At 40.3% G+C, this 26,422-nt stretch overlaps 1 protein-coding gene across 1 annotated transcript; it reads left to right on the top strand.

The window, feature by feature from the left end:
- The first annotated feature begins 208 nt into the window (after positions 1 to 208).
- On the top strand, positions 209 to 26,123 carry xpnpep2 (X-prolyl aminopeptidase (aminopeptidase P) 2, membrane-bound). The gene is made up of 21 exons (XM_085173603.1): positions 209 to 1,776; positions 2,342 to 2,403; positions 3,059 to 3,169; positions 3,262 to 3,325; positions 3,907 to 4,011; positions 6,834 to 6,920; positions 7,088 to 7,231; positions 10,960 to 11,061; positions 13,539 to 13,620; positions 13,788 to 13,989; positions 16,947 to 17,036; positions 17,193 to 17,302; positions 17,476 to 17,553; positions 21,307 to 21,378; positions 21,471 to 21,531; positions 21,686 to 21,755; positions 21,903 to 22,007; positions 23,359 to 23,418; positions 23,493 to 23,569; positions 23,667 to 23,756; positions 25,324 to 26,123. The coding sequence occupies exons 1-21, from the start codon at positions 1,557 to 1,559 to the stop codon at positions 25,522 to 25,524; spliced, it is 2,193 nt and encodes a 730-aa protein (XP_085029729.1). The 5' UTR covers positions 209 to 1,556; the 3' UTR covers positions 25,525 to 26,123.
- Positions 26,124 to 26,422: the final 299 nt, after the last annotated feature.

The following is a 26,422-nucleotide window of genomic DNA, read 5'->3' as shown; positions in this document are numbered from 1 at the left end:
TAAAGGCTTTAAAACCAAGTTAGTACAAACGTCACTAATGTCACATAACTTTGGCCAACATGTGGCCAACAGGAATGTTTTAATGTTCTTCGTTATTAAACATTTGCACATAAATAAGTGACATCATATTCAGTACTTACTTAAAGTTTACTCTTCGGGCGCCCCTCATCCACCGTTTTTTTCGTTTTTTTTCCACACCCACCGCCGCGCTATGCATTCTGGGATATGTTGGGCCACGAAGTCTACACCGCCACGTCCTTAAAATTCAAAGAAATGAAGGACGCATTTGAGGCCGCATTTCGAGCAGCCTTCGAATTGGGACAGCCTTCGTCGCGTCGCTGTGACGTAGTCGGCCTTAAAATGCGGCCTTTAAGGCTGCAGACCCTGAATTGGGATACATCCCTAGTCAGCACAGCCCCGGCTCTGAGGTGAACCTGTCTTTATCGCTCGTCCTGGAGAAACGTTAATCTAATCATCACATCTTGTTTTGTTAGGAACCTGGGAAAGAAAGTTTGGCGGGAGCAGAGCACAGCTGTAAATATTGTGTGTGGGATTTCACCACATACCACTGACCAAGAGCACTGCACAGGAGTCAGGAGTAACCACGAACAGTTTGCTTTTCGCTGTTCATGTCTCACTGTTCTTTTCACTCTTTGTGGAAAAGAAAGTGTGCAGACACTTTGTATATACTTGTATCAACTCCCACTTACTAAACAAAATCACAGTTAAAAATAAGTTCCCTCTGCCCTGTTGTCCTCAGCCTTAGAGTTACTGCAGGGGACACCATTTTCACCAAACCTGACCTTTGCAACGCGTACCATCTGGTCGCTTACCATCTGGTTTGAGGTTTTCCAGGCTCCGGTGAACGACATTTCGAGGGACTTCATGAATCACTTTGTTTTTGTTTACCTTGGCAAATTTCTGATGTTTCCGAAGACCCGATCATGAGAATCTCGTTTGCCTTGTTCGTCAGTGGCTACTAGAGAACCCTCTGTTTGTAAAAGGTGAGAAATGCAAGTTCCACATTTGTTGGTTTCATTGTGGAACAGGAGCAGCTCCGGGTGGAGACAGCGGAGATTAAGGCTGTGGTGGAGTGGCCCGAACCCCAGACTGCAGATTGAGTAACCACAAACTGAGTCACGACTTTTTTTGAACTGTTTATTTTTCACCATTCACGTCTCACTGTAAATAAATTCACTGCCTCGAACCAGGAAGTCCTGTGTTTGGGTCCAATCACACAGTCACAGAACATAAGCAGCTTTATCCATGTTGTTCAGTGTAAGACTGCTTCTCTCTTCTCATATACACAAACAATAACAACATCAGTAGTGTTCAAAAACGCACAAAAGTGGAAATTTCTAACCCACAGCCACTGAATTACATCATAATACAATCAAAACTGTTGAGTCAGATGCAAGGAAAACAAAAAAAACCCCACAAAACAAACAGGTGGGTGTTTTTCATGGATGGATGGATGCATATTTTTGGTCGGGAATTTTTCCAAGTACTAAGATTCCCTTCCAGTGCCACCACACACGATTCCTACCAGGGAGATAATGAGTTGTGACAGTGGAGGAGGAGAGAGAGGGAGCGAGAGAGAGAGAGAGAGGGCAGTAATGCTTTTACGAGCAACACCCCCACACACTTTCACACACACGCTGCATGCAACATCAGATCCTCAGCCACTCCGTGTGTGGATCTGTTCGCAAAGGGCTCGGAGTGTCAAGATGCCTTCTTTCAGCTGGCTGCTGGCTCTGTATCTAGCAGCACTCACAGGTAAAAAAGTTCCTCTTTATCCTCTTTGATTAGGATCTGCTCTCTGTGCGAAGACTTTCATCGAGCCACTGTGGCGATCAATATTTCTCTTTGTTTACAGTACAGAGCTGCTGTTATAGGGACAGTTACAGTCTGCGTGTACATACACTGCATGATTTAAGCACTTGAAGACTTGCATTTAAAGAAGTATATGCATTCTTCTCTGTCTGTGCCGGGCGGTTTTACTTGTCTGTATTTCTTTGCGCAAAATTTGACTGCATAAACTCTGCAGAGCGGTTTTTCATCAGCAGTAACTTGATTGATTGCACTTCTCTTGCTGGATGTGGTTAATGGGATTGATATGAACTCTGCGTGTCCAGTCTGACTCTTGTCCTCAAAGCCTTGAGTCACATTGGTCCCGCAGATTGCTGTGACCTTCAGATTGTCTGAAAAGATTTGGTCCAATAAGCCCCTTTTAAAGGGAAAGATTACTTTAGACTAATCCAAAAATGTGCCTGCATAGCTCAGTTCAGTCACTTGTATCACTTTTCCAAGGTCTTTTACCTCTGTGTGCATGCAATTTCAGGAAACACTGATGGTGCTGTTGCACGAGAATCAACTGAAAGGAACTGCTCTTTGACCCCACCGGTAAGATTAGCTTGTCAACTGAATGTCTATTTAAGGGGATACTGTTGATTTCTTTGCTAAAATTACACAAAGGAAGCTGAAAATAAAGCTGAAGTCAAAGATGTGACTGATCCATGTGGAGGAGTAGAGGCAGGGTCCAAAATATATGGAAGCTTGTTTTTCACACCAATAACAATAATAACAATTGAACAAATGATTTTACTCAGCAATTTGAGTCAATGAGTTGAAAATGTATAGACTCAAAATTTCAACTTATTGACTTAAATTTCCGAGTAAGTCGGAATTTTAGAACACTGTCTGAAGATTTAGAGATCAATAGGACAGGCTACAAACAGCGGACTAATTGTGAGGTCAAAGCAATCACGAGGATCTCAAGAAGAGAAGGCTGGAATAATAAGGGAATCAAAAGTGTACACCGGGATAACAGGAAAAAACTAAACATCAACTTTAACACTAACTAAACATTCCAATCCCAGAGATCAGGAAATGTAGCATGAGTTTTGCATACGTAGTTAATGATTGCAGCACATGGACTGCAGTTAATGATTATGGAGGGAAATGCAGAGATGGATGAATGAGCAGCTCCTCGAGTTTTTATTCAGTCTGAACATTTTTACTCTTGCTGTGTGTGTCTGTGTGTGTGTGTGTTTTGTAGTACCTCCCCAGCACAGCAGTAAACACCTCTCTCCAGCTGGAGGAGCTACGAGTCCAAATGCGTGCCATGAATATTTCTGCCTACATTATCCCTGCCACCGATGCTCACCTGGTACACATGCTGTCCATCATAATTATGTCATCTGAGATTAAAGCTCGCGTGTGTTTGTTGTGTTTGAGTTTGTGTATGCTTTTTACCATTAGAGTGAATACATTGCACCACGTGACGCCAGGTTGGCCTTCATGACTGGTTTCACTGGTTCTGCAGGTACAATGCTTTTCTGTCTCGTCCTCCTCCTCCCCATGACTCACTCCCGACATCTTCGGTCACGCAGCTCCTCTGCTTTCATCCCACATCCTCGCCATACATCTCGCTCCTCGTTTATTTGTTTCCCCTGCTTTCACTTGCTGCACGACTGCATGTCCTCAAATGTAGGCACTCGCCCTGGCAGTGGAACGTCACTATGAAATGATGAGCTCTGTTGTCACGCTTTAACTGTGAAAGAATAAGAAAGTAAAGCGCTGATTACACTCCATCAAACCTATGTGAAACTCTATTATGAGAAGCCGTATTGTCTGGGTTTTTATTAAGATTCATTGATGGGTATTTGTGATGTGAGGGTGCAACAGTGGAATGATAATGTAAACCCTGATTATATATCCACACCACATCACCAGACTGTTATCACTGTTTCTTGCTCACCCTCTCATTCAATCACACATACATCTTTTAAATTCAGATTAGCTGTCCAGTCACACACTGAGTCAACTCTGACATTTATAGTCGTTTGTAATTCACTGTCGCTGCTGCCCTCTCTATAACGCAGCTGTTTTCCTGCCTCTCCTCAGGCACTGCTGTAGTTACCCTGAACAAGGCCGCTCTGTGGACAGATAGCCGCTATTGGGTTCAAGCTGAGAGACAGATGGACTGCAACTGGGAGCTGGAAAAAGATGGTAGGAGTGGTCCTATTTTGCTTACTTGTTATGACAACACAGCAACCATTCGATTCCAGTTAAATGTTTCCTTTTTTAAAAACCATTATAGCAGATTTAATATCAATAAACATCGCTCATTAACAAAAATCTTTAACACCGATGCAAAAATTAAGACACTGCAACTAATGGGACTTATTACTTTTTTTTTTATAGCTTTTCATGACAGCCAATGTCATTCAAGGATTGCAGAAAAAAGATGCCTGTAAAGGGCCACATACACTCACCCACCAGCCTTCATTAGGTACATCTGTTCATCAGTGCATTAATGAAAATATCTAGTCATCCAATAACATGACACCATTGGCTTTAATCACCCAAGCTGGTCAAGACGACTTGATTCAAGTGACATTGAGTGTGGCATCGTTGTTGGTATCAGACAGGCTTGTGTGGGTATTTCAGAAAGTCCTGATCACACCGAACACATCAAAGCTTGAAGCAGATGAACTATAGTAGCAAAAGACCACGCCAGCTGTTCACTCCTATGATCTGAGAACAAGAGACTGAGGAAACATTTCTGTTGGTTTGCTGAGTCTCAACTTCTGCTAAGACATTCAGATAGTACGATAGAAATTTGGCATAAATCGATGCAGTTATCGATATTGAACCGTTCGATACAGTGCTTTCGGTTCGGTAGGCATATGTATGAACAATACAAAAATTTTAATTTATTTTATCAACTTTTCTTCTGACGATGCTGTCTGTGTTGAGCGCTCAGTGGATCTGCGTTTGATTACTCCGCCTAGGCTGCACTGTCGAGCGCAGATTCACTGAGCGCAGGGCAAGCTAGCAAGACAGAAGCTAAGCTAGTTGCAACACGGCAAATTGAACCTCCCCCACCCTCATTCAGATCTGGCCTTTGGAACTGTTTTGGTTTTCATGTGAAGTATGACCCTGAAGGTAAGCACGTCATGGACTAAAGTAAAACAGTATGTCAGATGTGCCACGCAATGCTCAATTACATTGGTGGGAACTAGTGCGTTAGCGCAGTTAGCTCGTTAAGGTGTTGACTCCGTCCAGCCCCACCCGTGGTGATCCGCGGTAGCTCGTTAACGGAGATTTGCCGTGTTGTGGCGTTAACGTAATTTCAGATTAACGCTGACAGCACTAGTGGGAACACAATGAACATGACTGCACATTTACACCGACATCATCCTAGTGCAAAGACAAGTGGAAGCAGACAAAAACAACAAGCACGCATGCTACAAACTTTACCCGAGTCATTTAGACAGCCGTTAGCACATGATTCTCCTTATGGGGACCTGATATGTTTAATATGCTGCTGAGAATATAGCCCAGAAGAAGCGTATAGTATAGCTTTTATTTTGGAAAGAGATATTTCTCTGTAATAAACTCTCTTTTCCAAAGATGAGGGATTTCTCCATCAGATAGATTTATTTTTTTTATTTTGTTGTTTCAGCAACATTAAATTTAAAAACTGTACTTTTGAGTTAAAATATATATTTATAATTTTAATAAATGACAAATTAAAAAACCATGAACATTTTTTTGTATCGAAAAAACATCTTACCGTGACACCAAACCGAACCGAGAATTTTGTGTATCGTTGCACCCCTAAAATATATATATACACACATACATATTTTGGGTCACTTGGTGCCAAGTGACCATCATTTAAATCTACAACCTACCTATTTATTGTTCTTACCTGTGCCCACTCCTTTATGATAACAGTTTACCATTTGCTTCCAGCAGTATGAAGCACCACGTCACAAAGCTCAAATCATCTCTAACCGGTTCCTTAAACATGACAGCGGGTTCACTGTCATGTTTAAGGAACAACTGCCATTGCTTCATGTTATGACTGCGTTTCATCATTGTGTATAAGTTGTTTTCATTTTTCATCTTTACTGATGAATTGTTGTATCTGTTTCTCATATTACTTCTTTTCTTAAAAGGCTACGGTGGGGTTATGTGATATCTTCCTCTATTGCCTATACAACTGCTGTGTATATGATACACATAATACATATACTTACATTACAGCCATGTGTGTATTAATCCACAGCTTCAAATGCTCAGGATTTGCATTCCTGGTCGGGGAAACATTTGCTGAAACAGTTTTAGGAAATTACTGAGCAACAAATGCTTCTTAGGCTGCAACACAGAGAGAGGTAGGGGAGGCTGAAAAGTACTGTCAGGCAAATACAGGAAAACACATTAAAATTTATAAAGACAGAGTGATACATGGCTCTGAATGTTGATCTGACCTCTGCTCTTCAGATAAGCAGCTTTAAAATTCAAATTCAGGAAGGCTTTGCTGATATTAAGTATTACAATGAAAGGAGTTTATTCTTTACAGGAAAAATTCAAAAAATTGTTCAGGTGGGATTTAAAAAAAAAAACAGCAACAAAAAAACCCAACAGCTGCAAAAACTGACCACTTTTTAGTGGGTTTGTCCAAATATCTGACTTGCATAGGCCCATCCACTGCTGCAAATGCTGTTAACCAAATAATTCAATTGCACTGCAATAACTTAAGAATGTTTTAAACATCATCATCAAGTCAAGTGAGCTTTCTAGATGGACCGTCACCCCAAAGAAGCCCTTCTAACACCGACATTGAACCAGTTCAAATGTTACAATGTATCATTTCATTGATAGAAACTGTATTTTCCGATTAACATTATTTGTGTTCATTTTATTTTATATTATTTTATAAACCACAAAAGTTGTTTTTAAAATCGCTGCAATGTTTTCCACCTTCTGCATCATTTTCTCTAATAACCGGACTGCTGTCTGTCACGTGTGATGCTCTGTAGTGTCCATCAGCAGTGTGGCAGAGTGGCTTATCTCAGAAGTGCCAAAGGGTGACGAGATCGGCTTTGATCCCTTCCTCTTCTCTCTCAGTGAGTCTCACGTCTCTTCCCCACCTGTCAGTCTGGCTTAACATCAATAAAGTGCTCACCTAAGTAGATGGGAAAATTATTGACAAAGCCTCCAGACGCCATGCAGACTGTTTACTTGTGATTGATTCGGTTCAGCGTGTGTAATTATCTGCAGTTTCCTTCATTAGAAACGCAGGAAGACTACAACATCAATCTGGAGTCGAGCGATCACAGCCTCAAGTCCATCACAGAAAACCTGGTCGACAAAGTGTGGAAGGAAAGACCGTCGGTCCCGCCTGACAGCCTCGCCCGCCTGCCTGACCGAGTCATACGTAGGTTTCCTTTATGTGAAAGTGTGTTTACGATTGTACTGAGCACACATCTTTCAGTCTGTTGGTCTACCTGTGTGTGGTCCTTTTTATCTGTGTGCTGATAAATACCTGCAAACTGGACAGAGCGCAATAAGCCGCTCGCAAAACAGAGCCATAAATAGCATGTCGATGGTTTTACAACAGGCTGATGGATCAAATACCAACTTAGACTGGATGAGCAAATTGTCCGGTTTATGGTCAGAATAGGCACATTGAATAAATGGAGAGCACCATAAACCTAATGGACTGTATGTGACGACAAGCTGCACAAAAAAGAAATCCATATAGCTTGCAAATATTGTCTCATAGTTTAGACATGAAAGCTCGTTCTTCTGCTTGGCTAACTGTCTGGAAGAAGTCCATTAAGTAATGAGAAGCTTGCACGTCAGAGTAAAGGACCTATTTACTAGAAAGGCCTTGGAGTAGCCAAAGCATTATATTTGAAAGATCCATCAATCCATTTTCTTCCGTATATCCAGCTTAGCATCACGGTTGAGCTGGAGGCATTCCCACCTGTCATAGGGTATGATGAGGGGTACAGCCTGAACTGATCACCAATCTATCGCAAGATTAACAAATAGAGACAGGTGCTGCTGATCTACAATTCTAGTAAAAAATTTAAGAGCTACAAGTGGAGCACTGAAAGCAATTTATTGATTTAAGATCATAGTAGTTAGTTGCTAGGGATGCACCGATACTGTAAAATGTGTGTGTACTCATACTCGTAAAAGTTAACCGATACCACAAACTGACACCAACTTATTTCATTAGTCAGAGGGTGGCTTGTCATTTCTGTTGTAGTTTTTTAGATTGGCCACTAGGGGGACATCCCGCGCTAAACAGGCACAGGGTTAGGCGAGTGAGACTGGCAGCTCCAGATAAAAAAGAGAAACTGGAGGCTGCTGTAGCTAGGCTAAACAAAATGTCAGCAGTGTGGAACAGCCAACTTTAACTCAGGTTTTGGAAAAGCGAAGAAAAATGTCAAGAGAAAATCCACGGGCAGTTAAAATAACAGAGGCTCTGACTCATTTTATCGCTCTGGATGACCAGCCAATGCCGGTTGTGGAAAACATAGGATTGCACCGTCTTCTCAGCATACTCGAGCTGCGATATGAAATTCCCAACCGCCCACACATCAGGGAGATAATGGTGCCAAAACCTTCTGAAGAGGTGTGTGCACAATGTCAGTCCTTGGTTTAACGGCACAGTGGACTGATGAGGAGTTTGTTTGTCAATGCCAAATACTTTCGTTATTTTGTTTGTTTGTTTACATTATGGACACTCTGCAATAATTTAAAAGTTTATTTTATTCGCAAACCTAATTTGTATTTATTTTATTCCAAACAGAAGTATCGGTTTTTGTACTCTGTATCGGCAAGTACTCAGATCCAAGTATCGGTATCGTATCGGTTTGAAAAAATTGGTATCGTTGCATCCCTATTAGTTGCTTTAGGAAATAAAGTGAAGTTTTATGTCTGAAAAGCACAGAATACCTCATAAACCTTTGCTTTTGAGATCTGTTTAGAGTTACCAAAGATGCTGTTTCACCGTGAGACTGGTTACACCCACAGATGGGTCACAATGTGTTGGATGCAACCCCATCAGTGGTATTCGGCCTAGATTAGGTTTTGAAAAGACCAATAAGCCCCTGGATGATTTTGTAAAGAGAAATTGTCTACTTAAACAGTGGAAACCACTGTTTGGATGGGATATGATTTTTTTTCTCCCCCTTCAGTGATTCAGTTTGTGTTGCTGTACCCTGGTTTGGTGCATCTGCATTTGTCCTTATTTACTTTGTCCAGCTCTTCACACATTTGTCACCTTTCTGTGTAAGTCATTTCAAATGTTGTGCAAAGTAGACTTGAATTTCTGACAGAATTTCAGTAAGTTAGCAGCTCTTTTATGTCTGTTAACAAGACATTTTTGTCACTTACAAGCAGTGGAAGGAACTGCAAAAACAACTCTGGCATGCCATTAACTTCCTAATAGAAAAGGTGATCTGGTTAGCTGTTAGGTTTATATGGTTGATTGTCATTTATGCTTAGAAATATTTACTCATATATGCTTAGAGTTTTATTATCGATTGCATAATAATGGAGGTTTGATCCGTAGTCGTCTGTGGAGACTCTGTGTGCCTCTCAGAGCACTCTGGCATGCACACACAACTTAAGGTCAGGAGAAAGGTTATATCTGCTCTTACTGATTTATGGTATAGCAAACACAAGTATATCTGTTTTAGTCTAAGTGCCTTTTGTTTAGATGAACTGCTGGACTTCCAGACCAGCAGGATTAGGGAAGTCGTTTATGTGGTCACCTCTTGACCCCCCCTCACACACACACACACACACAGATACCTACACATACACACAGACGGTGCCTTTTGTTCAGATATGTAAGATATCCTGTCAATGAACCTATGCATATTCATGTAACCACAATAAAAAGAGTGCTACAGGGAAACTGGCTGAGAATCCGACAGAGGTCAAGTGGGCGGAGCGACATCTGGCTCCAGTCAGGTCTCCCTCATGCATGAGTAATATAAAGAACTTTGCCTACTTGGTGTTCAATGCTTTTGCTGTGTAGTTAAACTGTCTCGTTCCAGCGAGGGGTTGTGCTAGACAGACCCATCATTAGAACCTCTTGGTTGTTGTTCCAATCCAGTTTTATTTATAAAGCACTTTAAAATACCGAGCACAGGAACAAAGTGCTGTACAGAAAATAAGTTAAAACAATAGAATAACAGAAAACAGCAAAATAAATAAATAAAACACATAAAACATAAAATTAAAACGGCCCTATATTAAAACAAAAACAAGATAAAACGGCATCGAATCACCTAAAAACAACTAAAATAAAAAAACAACATCTCACGTGGTGTCAAAGGTCAGGGTAAAGAGGTGAGTGACTTAAAAACAGATAAAGAAGTGGCCTGTCTAATCTCTAAAGGAAGCTCGTTCTGCAGTTTTGGAGCTGCTACAGCAAAAGCACGATCTCCTCTAAGTTTACGCCCAGTCCTGGGTATCTTCAGGATCAGCTGATCAGCAGACCTGAGAGAGCGGGTGGGTGTATGAGGCTGTAGCAGCTCAGAGAGATAAGATGGAGCTAGGCCATGGAGAGCTTTAAAAGTAAATAAAAGAAAAGTTGTTGACGATGAGACGATTAAATTCTCGTAGTAATAAACACCCAGATAATTACTGTATGAACGAGCAGTGTGACGATGATCTGTGTTGATTGTTTGACCTAAAAATGAAATATTGATAAACTGTTAATAATCAGGAGTTGTGGTTAAAGACGTTCTGTTCAAACTATTTTGGCATTATTTGCTAATAATAACATTTGTTTTGTTTAAACCACATTATTTGTGAAGTGAAAATGTTAGAATCCCAGTGTGAGCAATTAAGTGTTATTTTTCTTCACACTCTCTACAAACTCACTTTGAGCAAAAAGCACTCAGACAAGTTAAAATTGTAGCAAGCAAGTGCTTTCTATATAACATTCAAACATATTCCTACTCCAGTGGATGCATCAGAGAGCGACGTGGGGTCAGTATCTTCTAGATTGAACCACCTACCTTCCAATTAGCAAGCGGCCTGCTCCCTTCGAGGATGGACAAAAGCACGCTGCACGACAAATTAGCATCAAATGTGTCTCACTGGATGCAAATGAAAATGAAATATGTATATTTGTAGAGAGGACCTGGCAGGAGAAAGTGGAGCACATACGAACTCAGATGGGGGACAATCCATACAAGCCCACAGGCCTCCTGCTTTCAGCGCTGGATGAAACGGCTTGTAAGTAACTGCAGTCTTATATATCTTATAATGCTGCTCAGAAATGCCTTCGTTAATTGTGGTGCGTATTTATATTGAGCTACAACTGGATCACTGAGAAAAGCACCTGAGACATATCCTGCTCTTATGAATTCATTGCAGGTCTTAGACGCTCTTCACCACCACGAGGGCAGAATTTAACCCCCCCCCCATTTGAGTCAAGCTTCTTTGAATGTCCAGAACTACATTCCCCTATTCAGCATGTCAAGAAGGAAATATCAGTTCATTTTAAAGTCCCCCTGAATAGCTTTCCTTATTGCTCTTTTACTTGCCCAATGTCCTGTCCCGACAAGCTACTCAGCTGCAGCATATAAATTAACCTGAACATGTCTCAGATCTGTTTTAGATGAGTTTGTGGTCCTAACTGTTCAGCACCAGTAACAACACGCTGCCTACCAGTGACATGCAGCTGCACTGCATACTTGTTTGCTTCAGGCCTTGTTTTCTACAGTGTAACAGCACAGCAGTCAGTAGAAAACTGACTTTTTTTCTCATTTCTAATTAATTAATTTCTTTAATTTAAAAACCTATGAAACACTACTGATATCGTGATTAAAAAAGGGTTGACCAAAGATGATTTGATTGCATTTTAAGTAATATTCTTACCTTTAGAGGACCTACAAATATTAAAAAAGACACATAGCAAGGATACCTTTGTCTAAAAGTATTTAAATAAATAATAGTAATAATAAATAATAGCAAATTATTACTATAATAATAATTACTGTTGCTAAATAAATGTATGTTTTTCTGTCACATTCGTAGACTCTAAAAAGCTTTTTTCACTAATGTTCTTAAAGTATTGCTAAAGTACAATAATTTATTTTAGCAGTTTTTGTGTTTTAAATACTTCCCGTATGAACTAATGGTGAAGAAGTTTTAAGTTCTAAGAAGTTTTAACTTGTCGGTGTATTGGGCTGATCAGATATCAACTGAAGTTAAACTAGGGCCAGGGCTTTTCTTTCACGTCATAACATGTTGTACCAATATGCAGCAAGTCAGTGTAACCTTTATTGGATGGACAACCAGCCAAGTAATCCATCCATTAGGGCTGGGTGATAGGACCACAAATCACTCAATGTACTGGCAGACCATTGGGATCTCAGGTAGCATGTCTACTTGCAGAGAGCACCTATTGCATGATGGAGGCAGTGTCGAAAGTAAGCCGGCAACACGTTTTTGTTTTTGATTCTGGCGAACTCCAGTGTGGCTCCCTTTCCTGTTTCAATGGACACAAGCGCAATAAAATACAGATGAGCTATTTTTGCCACTTGTTTCTCAATTATGACCCAAATTAAGGCTACGTCCACACGTACACGGGTATTTTTGAAAACGGAGATTTTCCGTTTTAGTTTAAAAAAATGATCCCGTCCACACGTAAAGGCAGAAATGAAGGAAAACGCTGCTAGGAACATGCCAAAGCAGCAGGTGGCGCTATATTCCTAACGGTGCAGAAATGTTGGCCAATCAGAAGTCTAGAAGCCTCGGTGGGAAAAAGTAAACAAAGCTGGGGCATAGAAGCAGAACCGAGTCCTATGTGTGGAGGGACAGTAACTGTGTGTGTATATGTAAGCATTTAAACACTGCAGAGAGAACAATTAACAGTAACAGTATTGTAGAAATTCATTTCACCGAAACAATAACGTGGCGCACAGTGTGACGTCAAAAAAGGCGCACATCTTTGACGCTGCGCTTTCTCCGTTTTTCTCGTCTACGTAAATGCAAAAACGGAGTTTTCAAAAATATCCACCCTGGCCAGAGTTTTTAAAAATCTCAGTTTTCAGTGACCAATAACGCCGTTTACGTGTGGACGAAAGGTGCAAACGCATAGAAAAATGTGCGTTTTCAAAAATACCCGGGTACGAGTGACTGACCGCATAACCTCATCAGGAGAGCCAGCTATCGCCCCCTGCTGGCAATCAAAAGAATGCAGTTTTAAGGTACATAAACTTTACTTTCCATCTTCCGATCTGGAAGCCATGTCCATCTTTTATACTGTCTAAAACTTCCACTGGGTACAAAATCTTCCCCCCACTAATGAACATTTTAACTTTAAAGAAAGTAATTACAAAAAAGAATCCTTTAAGATAAAGAATATTAGGATTATTCAAACAATTTCTCTATATGTCAACCTAAAATCACTCCTCCAGCTCCATCACTCTAAGTGACAGGTTAAGTGATGTGATTGAATCGGAAATAAGCAAGATTTCCGCAGACTGAATTATACAAAGGCAGTCTACCCACAAACCAACACAGGAAGGGTACCATTCATAAGACTGTTTGACTTGAATTAGAGCCTGTTTTGAAATAGCAGCTACACACAGAGAGTCGCGTAAGTCTCACAATAGATGCAAAGAGCGCTTCATGGCCCAAATTAATCCCAGTGAGGAAATAAATGAACTTGCTGACAGTGAGATGTTTTCTTTGTTTGTTTTTAGGGCTTTTCAATATGCGCGGCAACGACATCCCGTACAACCCTTTCTTCTACTCCTACACTCTACTCACAATGGATGAGATCTGGTAGGTTCATTTTGTTAGGCACTACACTTCACCGAATAAAAATCCTTTTGCATTTCCTTATTTCCTATAATTCCCATCACAAATACCAGCTGCAAACCTATTATCAGTGGTTTATATATTATGTAAAAGGATATGCAGTATTTATTTCCCTTCACGTCGTGTAACAGGCTCTTTCTCCACGTGGAGCGGGTGACTGAAGAGTTGAAGGTGTACTTGAATGCCTCGTGTGAAGGGGCCCTCTGTGTGCAGCTGAAAGGTTATGATACCATCCTCGATCATCTGAAGAACTATGTGACCAGGCCTGAGGTTAAGGTGTGGCTCGGTACAGAGTACACAAACTACGCTCTTTATGAGGTCATTCCACCACAGGTATGCTGAGCTTTTATTTCTTTTTATGTGTTGCACTGCATAATTATGCCCACCGTGATCGTTTTTTATTTATTTATTTTTTATGCACTGCTGTTCTCGATGGAAGAGCTGTTGTAGATTATAAAGCTGCACTAATCAATTCTTAGACTGTTTGTCTAATGTATAATATACTGAAGAGAACACAGATTCATACTTTCCCAGTCAAACTGTAAAAAATAAACTAATGCATCTATTTTTTTGTCTGCCTACACTTATCAAGGGCTCAAACCTGTCACAGCTCAGATAGGATGATAGTCTGTGACAGGGCTCCTTCTAAATTTACAGTGCACTTAACTGAAAATATTGGACAGATGACCTATAAAATAAAACTGCAAAGGTTTATTGCTTTCTGCTCATTGTAAAGTTGATGGCCACAGACTTCAAGCTTTAAAAAGTTGAGGAAGGACTAGCACTTCCTGAGCTATGAGAAAGATAATGCTACAGACATAGTGTCTAGTTTTCACACACAATGTGTTATTGCACACTCTTTGATGGATGATCATTTGAGCTCCAGCCACTCTCACACTCTTAGCCATCTCAGACTCCTTTCCACACACCAGCGCACTACTGCGTAAAATATCCTCCTGAGAACCGAGGAAGAAAAAAATCTTCCCATTGAACTTTTTTGTGATTTCTTTTTTCTTTGGAGCTAAAAGAGGCCACCAGTATCAATGGAAAGCCCAGGATGTCCTCTATTTAATACATCGGGACTTGATAGAGTAGCTCAACTAAATCAAAAGATACAGACTAAAAACAAATATCCATGACAGAGGACATAAATGAATCAAAATGAATGAAATTGTTCTCAGGAGGGACCTGATTAGATCATTGCTGTCAGCTGTTCTCACCTGGCACTGCCACAGCCACGAACCACTTCCCGCCACCACGTAGCAAAATTGAATTAACCCAGGGAGCCGTCCGGCTTAACCTACAGCCCTCCTCACGAATTAGAAAGGAAGTCAGCTCCAGCAATCTGCACCTCCCAACCTATGGATCACTACTAGGTGGATACTAGCAGTTAATCCAAGCATTGGCATCTTTCATGTTATGAAGCCACTGCAGTGGGGCGTGGAATGAGCAGAGGGTGATCCCAGGAGGTAATAACAAACAGAGTCAACCCCCCATTGGATTTCCAGGCACTCTTTTTTTGGGGTTGATGCCAATATATTCAAGTAGGACTTCTGTTAACAATGAGAGGCACAAAAGGCTTCCTTGTTTAAAAACTTTTGGAAAAGCAAAAAATACGTCTTTAGGGGGGAAAAGAGGCACAAAGGGCACAGACATGCCAGCGCTGTGGCCTCGAACATGTTAACCAAGAATTATTTGTCATGTTATTTGCATTGGCTGCATGGGCTGTGGGTCTGACATGGAGCGTTGGAGTAGTTGGTTGCCAGTGTAGCACTTCCTGGGCTATGGGAAACCCTATCAGAGCACGACAGACAAAGTGTTTGCTTTTCACACACAATGCTTTATTGCGAACACTTTGATAGGTGATCACATTTGAGCTCTTTCCCTGGACCGCTCGAACCACTCTGCTGCTACCTCAAACTAATGTGGCAAAGGGTGAAGGCAGGATCCTATCCTTAAATTTAATTCAATTCAATTCAATTTTATTTATATAGCGCCAAATCACAACAAAAGTTGCCTCAAGGCGCTTCATAGATACAGAGAAAAACCCAACAATCATATGACCCCCTATGAGCAAGCACTTTGGCGACAGTGGGAAGGAAAAACTCCCTTTTAACAGGAAGAAACCTCCGGCAGAACCAGGCTCAGCGAGGGGCGGGGCCATCTGCTGTGATTGGTTGGGGTGAGAGAAGGAAGACAGGATAAAGACATGCTGTGGAAGAGAGACAGAGATTAATAACAGATATGATTCAATGCAGAGAGGTCTGTTAACACATAGTGAGTGAGAAAGGTGACTGGAAAGGAAAAACTCAATGCATCATGGGAATCCCCCGGCAGCCTACATCTATTGCAGCATAACTAAGGGAGGATTCAGGGTCACCTGGTCCAGCCCTAACTATATGCTTTAGCAAAAAGGAAAGTTTGAAGCCTAATCTTAAAAGTAGAGATAGTGTCTGTCTCCTGAATCCAAACTGGAAGCTGGTTCCACAGAAGAGGGGCCTGAAAACTGAAGGCTCTCCCTCCCATTCTACTTTTAAATACTCTAGGAACAACAAGTAGGCCTGCAGAGCGAGAGCGAAGTGCTCTAATAGGGTGATATGGTACTACAAGGTCATTAAGATAAGATGGGGCCTGATTATTTAAGACCTTGTATGTGAGGAGCAGGATTTTGAATTCAATTCTGGATTTAACAGGAAGCCAATGAAGGGAAGCCAAAACAGGAGAAATCTGCTCTCTCTTTCTAGTCCCTGTCAGGACTCTTGCTGCAGCATTTTGGATTAGCTGAAGGCTTTTCAGTGAGTTTTTTGGACATCCTGATAATAATGAATTGCAGTCGTTCAGCCTGGAAGTAATTTAGTGACTCAGGAGCCATCAGAACAGTGACAACCACTTCCTTCGTCAGTCACGGACATACTTGAACTCCATCGCTTGGAGCAACAAGTTCCTCCACCCTTTTCCAACTGAGAACCATGACTTCAGACTAGGAGGTGCCAATTATCATTCCAGCCATGTCACACACAGCTGCAAACCGGGCCTTCACAGATGTGAAAAATAACTATTCTCTGTGCAGTAACTCCCCTGATATCACATATCACTATGAAGATGTTCTTTAGTCAGACCATGTGGATTACATGATTTGAAAAGATGACTGGTCAGGCTGAGTTTAAGTACCCCTGGGTCTTGTTTCCACCTTTTTGAACAAGGCCTTTCTACTAATAAATATGTAGAATTTTACAAAATGAGTAATAAAAAATAATAATTAATAATCATTATTTTTTTGCATCATGTAGGACAAACTATTGACTAGTTCCTACTCTCCCGTGCTGACGACAAAAGCTGTGAAAGATGAGACGGAGCAGCAGATTTTACGGGATGCTCACGTATGTCATCCACTCAGACACACATAATGCCTCCAAAGGAGATACTGAGTAAACATACATCTGAGTAAATGCATGACCCCATTCAAAGATGCCTTTCAACATGCCATATGCATTTTTAATCTGCATCATTTTCATTGTCACGGTGACTCTGTGCAGGTGAGGGATGCCGTTGCTGTTATCCAGTTCCTGATGTGGCTGGAAAAGAGCGTGCCAAAGGGGAATGAGACTGAACTGACCGCTGCAGAATACGTCGACAAGTGCCGCAGGTGGGTGGGAACAGGGACAGCTGACATGAAGTGTTTGAAGCCAACTATTTAATTTGAAAATGTAAAATTTAAAGGAGTTGTTACGCATGAAAGATGAGGAATTTTAGAAATGATGAAGCTCAAACTCAAACTTGTAACAGTAGAATTAAAGAATTATGTGAACGTCATTCCAGCAAACAGAAGGACAGCAGAGGCCCAAGCTTTGCCACCATATCTGCAAGTGGACCTAATGCTGCTCTTGCCCATTACAGGTGAGATTAATTTTCATCCCAACATCTTTATACTGATTTTTGCATTTTTAAGGATGCATTCATAGAAGATTACAGTACCCTATCATGCTGGATGCCAAAAATGACCTAAATGTTTGCTGAATCTTTTTAAATCATTGTGAGGTGCTCAGATATTCAAGATTTTATTGGTGCACTTGTTTTTTCTAATGCATTATAAGATAAAATATCAATCGGAATTCAAGTGAAGGCTTTTCCATTATGACCCAAGATGTTCAAACCAAAAAAAAAAGAACACAAACTAAACAACAAGGTCCTTAAAAAACGTAAAAGTTTAAGGTTAAAAAAGTAACAGAAGATTTAATTATAGGTCCCTTTAGGACCTTATATGATTGCTTAACCCCGACATTACGCATCTGGATTTGTAATTGTCTATAGTTAGGGTTACATTTGGCATGCAGCCTCCTGGCCAAATATCCTTGGGCAAGATCCTAACCCCATGTTTGCCTACTGGTGGTGGTCAGAGGGCCCGGTGGCGCCAGTGTCCGGCAGCCTCGCCTCTGTCAGTGCGCCCCAGGGCAGCTGTGGCTACAATGTAGCTGCCATCACCAGTGTGTGAATGGGTGGATGACTGAATGTAGTGTAAAGCGCTTTGGGGTCCTTAAGGACTAGAAAAGCGCTATACAAATGCAGGCCATTTAGTTCCACAACAAGGCAACATTGTAACATTTTTGTGGTATCATTAACTTGTTGCCGCTTTTGTTGGTGGTTGTGGTGTACCGGCAGCAGTCTTAACCTTCCTGAATATTTCACAACCAACATGACTTTTCCAAGGCATTAATTAAATGAATATTGTACCTTATTATTTTTGCATGATGTTCTGTAGTTCTCAAAGCTGTAAAAATAGAATAACATTACTGGAATTTAAAAAATAGAAGGGGAGAAAAAAACACTTAAAGCCAAAACAGGAACTTGTTTTTGCTGGTATGCTAAATATCTGGTAGAATATCCTAAATATACATCCAAAATCTTCTTTTTGCATGTTTTTTGATGGGATCTTTTTACTCCTAAAAGAACTACTTAGTTTTACCAAATATACTGAGCTAAGATTGTCACAAACTCAAGAAACACGTTTCCTGGAAACAGTCATGCAGAATCATCACCTGCAGAATTCATTTTACAGCTCCTACAAATTATTTATAAACGTCCTCAGCTCACATGTCACATACTCGAGTTCTGATAATGCGTTCAGTTATATAAGGTGCCAGTCTACAATAACCATCATCTCAAGCCCCCCCGAATGTTATAAAATGAATACCCTACAATATTATAGAGAGAAACCTCTACAGTCAGATGATATGAAAAACAGCAAAGCATTTTGTAGGAAACTGTGGCTTTATCATTTTAATTCAGTGTTTTGTTTCGTTTTTTTTAAGGGTCGAGTACAGAAAAACACTGTTACAGAAGCTGATTCAGATTCACTGTACTGTGGGCAAGTCCCTCGATGGTGATTGATTTGTAGTGTTAGACTGTTTGCAAGTCAAGCAGAATGAGCAGTTTTGTTAATCATGAATTAAAAAATAAATAAAAATGGTGTCAGGAGTAAAAGTAGACTTAAACCAAGTGACAGATTGTATCCAAGTAAGCCTGAACCTGCTCAACCATTGTGCTTTTTAAAATTGATATTGATGTCTGATTTGTATTGATGTTAAAAAGGGACTGAGTGTAGCACTTTTCAGTTTGTGGGGAAATCTGGAGTAATAGTACAGTATGAGTAATTACACCAGAATACTGCCTCAGGTCTTCCTGGAACAAGACTAACTGAATGAGGCTTGTATGCAGAAACTGAAAAAAAAACACGCAAACATATTCAAATCACTCATTTTGTTTTTTTGCATTCAAACTGACATCAAACGATGAGTCACTGTACTATATGGACAAAATCCCTGTACTTTACACCTGTCTGTGGGAATTTTTGCCCATTTATCCACAAAAGTATCTTTGAGGTCCTGGCTCACAATTGCCATTCTAGTTCATCCAATCGGTGTTGAGCTTTGTGTGGACCCATCGAGTTCTAATCCAACCACGTCTCTGTGGGACTTGCTTTGTGCACTGAGGCAAAGGCATGCTAGAAAAGGGTGTTCCTCGAAATGTTACCACACAGCTGAAAACAGAGAATGCAACAAACCCTGACCTGGTGTGGCATTAATTCAATTCAATTCAATTCAATTTTATTTATATAGCGCCAAATCACAACAAAGCATTAGACTGCCACACAGAGAAGTATGACTTGACACGCCACATAACTCAACTGCACCACGGTCCAGTAGCATCATGCTTTATTCCACCCCAGATGCTTATGCAGGATTGTATAAGGCTTGTATGCAGCTGCTCAGCAATGGAAGCCCATTCATGAAGCTCCTCTCACACAGAAAATGTTTAAAACTATGAGATTATTGCATCAGCAGTAAGTTGGTGACTTCTACACACAGTTCCTTAGCTGTAACCTAGCTCTGTAAGTTTATGTGGTCTGCTACTTTGTGGCTGGGTTGTGGTGGTGGTTCGTTAACTGTAGTACCTCTTACAGTTGATTGTGTGACATCTAGGGGGGAAGAAATTTCACACGTTGTCGCAGCAGTGGCATCCTATTATCGAACCGCACTCTTTAGAGTGACTCATCCTTTCACGTTTGGCTCTGCTGTGGCTTTATACACCTGTGGAAATGGGAGTCAAAACACCTGAAATCAAATATTCAAAGGTGTGGCCATAAATGTGCATATGTAGTCTTAGGGGCTGTCTATAATAATAGAATAGGTGTCAGGAGTCAGACACTAAACAGTCTTGTTTTTAAAAACGGATTCTGCTCTGTAATTGCAATCGTCTGATTTGCATTGATTCGTAAAAAGGGACTAATTGTAGCCCTTTTCAGTTTATATGGTGAGCTAACATTATTATTAATGGGTAAGTACAGTATGAGTAACGACGCTATGCCTCACAAATCTGACTGGAACAAGATCAAAGCTAACCAGTCGTCCCTGAATGAAGGCTTGCATGTAGAAATTGTTGGAGTATATCGAGTAAACTGTGGTATTAGAATGAAGGAGTTTTCCTTACAACTTATTTGTGGAGTTATTTTATCTTTATGTTGCATTCAATCCTCACACCATGACCGTCATAGCAGATGCCCTTGATTTGAAGCAAATAGAAATGCATGCTCTCAGTCTTGTGTCAGGAATGCCTGGTTACACACAAGCATATATCGTACAAATAAGTGGTGCGAGTGGTTTAGAGACAAAGTTAGAGAGAGGTGCTGGTTCCAGTAAGGTTTTGATGAAAACATAAAATGATTTGACTGAAAGGTTTTTAGTCATTGGTTGCAGAGTTAAAGTGATCGAGTGGTTTTGCATGTGTTGACACTTTTTTGTCTTTTATAAAAAATGAGTCTGTGTTGTGAGAAATGTTTTGAGAACTAAGCGTGAGGACGACTTTCCTGATATGAGGAATCAAGGAAAATCTGTAAACGATGAGTAACTGAGAATATTTTTCTTTTCTCAACTTTTGTGCCTCACAAAATGAGGCCCGTGCGGTCTTATTATAAACAGCCTGATTGTATCTTTCTGAGCCTTAGAGCGCCACGGTTATCACAAAATAACAATAACATTATTATGTTTTTGGATTTTTTGCATGAAGGCATTTTTTTTCTTTTGCTAATAGTTTAACACATTTGAAAAACACCAGCAAGCAGCGCTACTATCATTTCCTGTTTTTGTGCTGCAGCCCTACAAAAGAAACAAGCCGGAGGTTGACAGTTGATGAGATGTACCTGGTTGATTCTGGTGGCCAGTATCTGTGAGTAAAAACGATCTCTGCACACACTTCTGTAGTTTCATTTTATGTCACGAGTGTTTAAAATGAGTCACTGTGTCGCTCACTATTTTCAGAGACGGCACCACTGACATCACTCGGACGGTTCACTGGGGAAAGCCCACAGAAATGCAAAAGGTATCACTGATAGAGAAGATATGTTATAATCTTATAATCAGTCATATAGCAATCAATCAACTTTGCTCCTTTCTATCTTTTTCAATATGCTAATTCTTATTATTTCGTTCCAAACACAAGTTTCCTATCATTTACCACATGTCTTGCTTCACAGGAGGCCTTCACTCGAGTGCTGATGGGAAACATTGAGATATCCAGAACCATTTTTCCCTCCGGGACAAGAGGTGGGAATGAAAAATAAACACATTTTAAATGAAATCTTTCTGTTTCACCACTAGAGAGCCCCCTTCCTCCACCATAGACCATAGCTGTGAGTAGATGTAGCGTGTCTGTTACAGGATGTCTGACTGGAGGTTTTTGTTCATCAACAGGTGTGAACATGGAGATGCTGGGTCGCCGGGCATTGTGGGAGGTGGGCCTGAACTACGGCCACGGCACAGGTCACGGTGTCGGAAACTACTTCGGAGTTCATGAGTGTACGAATCTTTATTTGGAGATGACTTTGAGATGCCAAATATGCCGCGTGCTGCTTTTTGAACACTGTTTTATTTTTCAGTGCGTACACTTGCATCCATGCATCACAATAAGATCTCAGAAAGGTTTCAGAAAATGGGCTACACTGCCAGAGAGGGTTTATGCATTTAATCTTTCCAGTAGTAGTTACTAAGTATCTATCTGTGGATGAGAGTTCAAATGTGTCCCAGGTGTACAAAAACTTCGAAAAAGCCACAAAGTACAAGAATTTCAAGGAAATGTATAATTTAATAAAAAAAGAGAAGTGGCACCAAATCTTCCACTAAATCAACCATGTTGAAACTGAAACAATTTAACGGTTATCCCACTTTCTCTCCTGCATTATTACAGATGCAGAAGACAAAGTGGGATAAAAAAAAACCTCTGCAAGCATTACTTTTATTCATCCCAGCCTCCGCAAAAAAAGATGCTAGAGGGTATTAAAACACTTTTAGTTATCACGCTTTTCTTGCCTCTCTCCACCTTCTGAGTTAAAATGAATAAATAAATAAAATCATACAGTGTGTCAAGGATAAATAAAATTGCGCTGATTTTTAAGTGGCTGGTCCATTCTGTGCCCCAAATGGTGTTTAATTGTTTTTTAACAATATCAGGAGGAAATTATTCCTAATAGGGCTGAAGGTAACAATTATTTTCATCATCTCTCAACTGTTTAATATATAAAACATTGAAATGTCAGTCAAGAGTCTGTTAATCCATTTATCCATCTACTTTCTTCCACTTATCCAAATCAGAGTTGCAGTTTGGCTGGAGCCAAACTGTCCCAGCAGCCGTAAAACAGAGAGGCAACCATTCAAACTCATTCACATTAATCTAACATGCATGTCTTTGGACTGTGGGTGGAAGCCCAGAGCATGCAAATCCACACAAAAGGTCCCCGGCCAGCTTACAGCCTTAGCTGAATGCCTGAGATTACCATATTATGGATATCCACAGTGACAGTAATGTATGCCACAGATACAAAAATCATAAAAGCTCGCCTTTAACTTTCCACAAAACTGTTCTCATCAGTCTCAGCTGTATTTTCCACCACATTAACAGTGTTAAAGAGTAAAAAAGCTGAAACTGAGCAGCCTGAAGTCTGACATTTTGGCTCATGAATAATGACCTCTGATAATTCCTCTTTAATACTTGATATCCACTGACCAGCATGATCATGAAAATACACTTTAGGTTGCATGATGTTCACAAGCTTCCAATGTATATATTGTAGAGTAAATCATGGAGAAGTTTATTTGTTTTTCTGTAATGTAACTTTCATTTTAATCACGAGTTAATGTAATGTATCCCCAGGGCCTGTTGGCTTCCAAAGCAACAACATTGGCTTCAGAGCCGGCATGTTCACGTCTATCGGTGAGTTTTTATTTTGTAAAGTTTTTCTGTGCAAAATGTCAAAATCCTGAAAAATCGCTTGATTTTGCTCATAGAGCCTGGATATTATAAGGAGAATGACTTTGGGATCCGGATCGAAGATGTTGCAGTGGTCGTACCAGTTCAGACAAAGGTGAAAATTAAGTGGTGCTTTATTGATAATCTGGAATTATATCATTTTTTTAATGTAACGTGAAGGTGACGTTATGTGGGTTTTCTTTTCTGTCCAGTATGGAAATAACTACCTGACCTTTGACACTGTATCACTGGTTCCATATGACAGAAAGCTGATTGACATGTCACTGCTCAGCTCAGAGCAGGTAAGAAATTGCATCTCATTGCATAATCAACTACAAGACATTTGCCTCCAATTTCTGAAAATGAGATACAAATATGTGCTGACGTGAATGCTCGGCTGCACCTCAGTGTGAGTTTACTTCCCCAAAACGAATTTCTAGTTTTAATTTGTAAATACCTTTGGGTATACAAACCTGTCATATCAGAGGCTCTTTTGCCTGCAATACCAGTGCTGGTTTCCTCTTAAAATCCCCCATAATACGCTTTAAGCTGCAGTTTGTCTACGGTTCACTGATCAAAACGCTCTGTAAAGAAAACAAAACCACGTGTGAAATCAACTTCTGTGTTTTCACTCTTCTTTAGAAGTGGAAAATGTAACAACCTGTTATGCTGCTTTTTTGTTTGTTTTTTTCAAATCTAGATGACATAAACTTTTGATAAACAGAAACATGTTACTTTTTTAGAGTTCATGAACGTTTAAATCCTGTTATTATTTAAATCTAGTGCATTTTTGTGCACTTTAAAGAAAATATCCCATCAGCACCTGGTTAGAAATGTCTTGTTGATGTTAGAGAAGAATTGTAAAATATAACCACTACAACCAAGATATGCACAAGAGCATCTCTGAATGCGCTTTGAACCTTGCAGCAGATGGTTTACAGGTGCAGACCACACAGAGTGCTCGCCAGGAGACGAAACTGAGGTTACAAGTGACACAGATTCACCAACATTGGATAATAGAAGATTAGACAAATGCTGTCTGGTCTCAATGTTTGCTGCAGCATTTGAATGAATGCATGAATCAGTCCTGTCTTGTATCACTAATTGAGTACACGGGGATGGTGTAATAGGAGCATCGTTTAAATCCAAAGCCTACCTAAGTATTGTTGCTCACCATGTTCATCCTTTTGTGGACCTTTATGACAGTGTCTCAACATCTCTCACTTGATGTTTTATCAACATGTTGGCAGATAGCAAGGCTCTGTACCTTTGAACAGCAGTGTTTTAAGTACAGTTTCTTGTGAAGCCCCTTAAAACTGGAGTGTACAGCACAGACATACAGCACGCAATAGGATCGGTTGTTGCCCAATCGATGGTTTTGTAGATTGTTTTGCATTTTGCCACAGGAAGGATTGTTTTGTAAGTCCTTTAAAAAGGGATCACGTCATTTGACTGGTTGTGCAAACTGAATTTCATCAGAGCCGGAAGTCTAAGTCGTCAGTTTCACAGACTTCTTACTGAAAATGATCTTTTCCAGAGTCCATAACACTCCAAAATGAAATAAAGTGGTTCATCTGAGGAGCAATGACGATACATTTTTTTAAAATTTATAGCGCTAAACATTTCTGCGTAATGACAATAGGCTGACTGTGAGGAAAACTGAGGAACCACAGGATGTTCGTCATGTGTTGCATAAATGAGTCATTACGTGCGAACGCTTTCATAGTGTGCATTTATTTCTTCACTAAAATAAAAAGGAAATTCTGTTTTATCCTCGTTAAGCAATTTTGGTTACTTTGGAATAAAGCTGATTAAATTCAGCTGGAATATTAAACAGTAAACATTCAGTAAATGTTCTTCTCTCACCAGCTTCACTGGCTGAATAAATACTACGAGACAATCCGGAGCCTGGTGGGTCCTGAGCTGGACAATCAGGGCCTTCGTGAGGAGAAGGACTGGATGCTCAGAAACACGGAGCCTTTCGCTGAGATTGGCTCGTCTGCCTCCGTCTCTTCCTCCTCGCTGACCCTCATCGCTCTGGCCGTCGCTATGCTCCAAAATATCGTCTGAGCATCTCCGTCTCCACTGCACTTACTCCATTCGCAGCAGACTTGCACACTGTTACTCCTATGCAGTCTCAGTTGAGCAGCTATACCGGGTTGAGAGATGCAATTTAGCTTTTTTTTTTTTTTTTAATTGAAAGATGTATTTAATGATTGAATTATGTTGGTAAATGTTTGATGTGGAGTTTTAACTGATTTGTTGTGATTTTTTGAGGTTTTAAACTGGACATTTGTATGACCAGATAATATTGTTTCTATTTTATTAAAGTAAAGACTAAAAAAAAAGGGTTTGTTAAGGAACTTGCAAAGTGGTTTTATCTGTTTCTCACCAGTCTACACTGAAAAAAGGGCCATGTTGGATTTACTTAATTCAATAGTGGACATTGGTTGCACACAAGTGTTTTGCTTTGGCAGAAACTTAAACAACTGAGTTCAATCAACACAACTTATTCATATTCAACAAACTTGTGCATTTTGTGTTGATAAAACACGATTGAAACATGTTTAGATGAAGTAAGGTGAGCTCTTGGAATATTTTAATCCTTTGCAATTTTGTCACTATTGAATAGCTTTTACCCCAATACTACATGGTCACTTACATACTACTTAAATACTACATGTTGTCTTCATATTACATAATGTTCAACATAGGAATTGAATGGATCTAAAACGACTAACGGCCTCCTTGCTGCAGAATTTCCATTTTTATCCAGGTTGCAGGGGGGTTTGGGCATAAACCAGAAGTGATAGGATAAGAGGCAGGGTACAGCCTGGACAGCTCACCAGTCTATCACGTAGAGACAAACAGCCATTTGCACAATAAACACAATAAATAGCAATAGCATACACGTGGCGTGTGTGTAGTTCTCTGCCTCTATAACTCCAGTGATTTTCCTGCAGTTTGA

The sequence above is a fragment of the Neolamprologus multifasciatus genome, chromosome 2, assembly GCF_963576455.1.
Source record: "Neolamprologus multifasciatus chromosome 2, fNeoMul1.2, whole genome shotgun sequence".
In the NCBI taxonomy this organism is placed as follows: domain Eukaryota; kingdom Metazoa; phylum Chordata; class Actinopteri; order Cichliformes; family Cichlidae; genus Neolamprologus; species Neolamprologus multifasciatus.
Note: the sequence above shows the minus strand (reverse complement) of the source record. Positions and strands in the feature narration are given on the sequence as shown.

Excerpts from the sequence above, each read along its gene's own strand:
- xpnpep2 (XM_085173603.1), top strand. The coding sequence starts at position 1,557 with ATGAGTTGTGACAGTGGAGGAGGAGAGAGAGGGAGCGAGAGAGAGAGA. Across the intron at positions 3,170-3,261 it reads CTGCCACCGATGCTCACCTG|AGTGAATACATTGCACCACG; the intron begins GTACACATGCTG and ends TTTTACCATTAG. Across the intron at positions 23,757-25,323 it reads CACTGCTCAGCTCAGAGCAG|CTTCACTGGCTGAATAAATA; the intron begins GTAAGAAATTGC and ends TTCTCTCACCAG.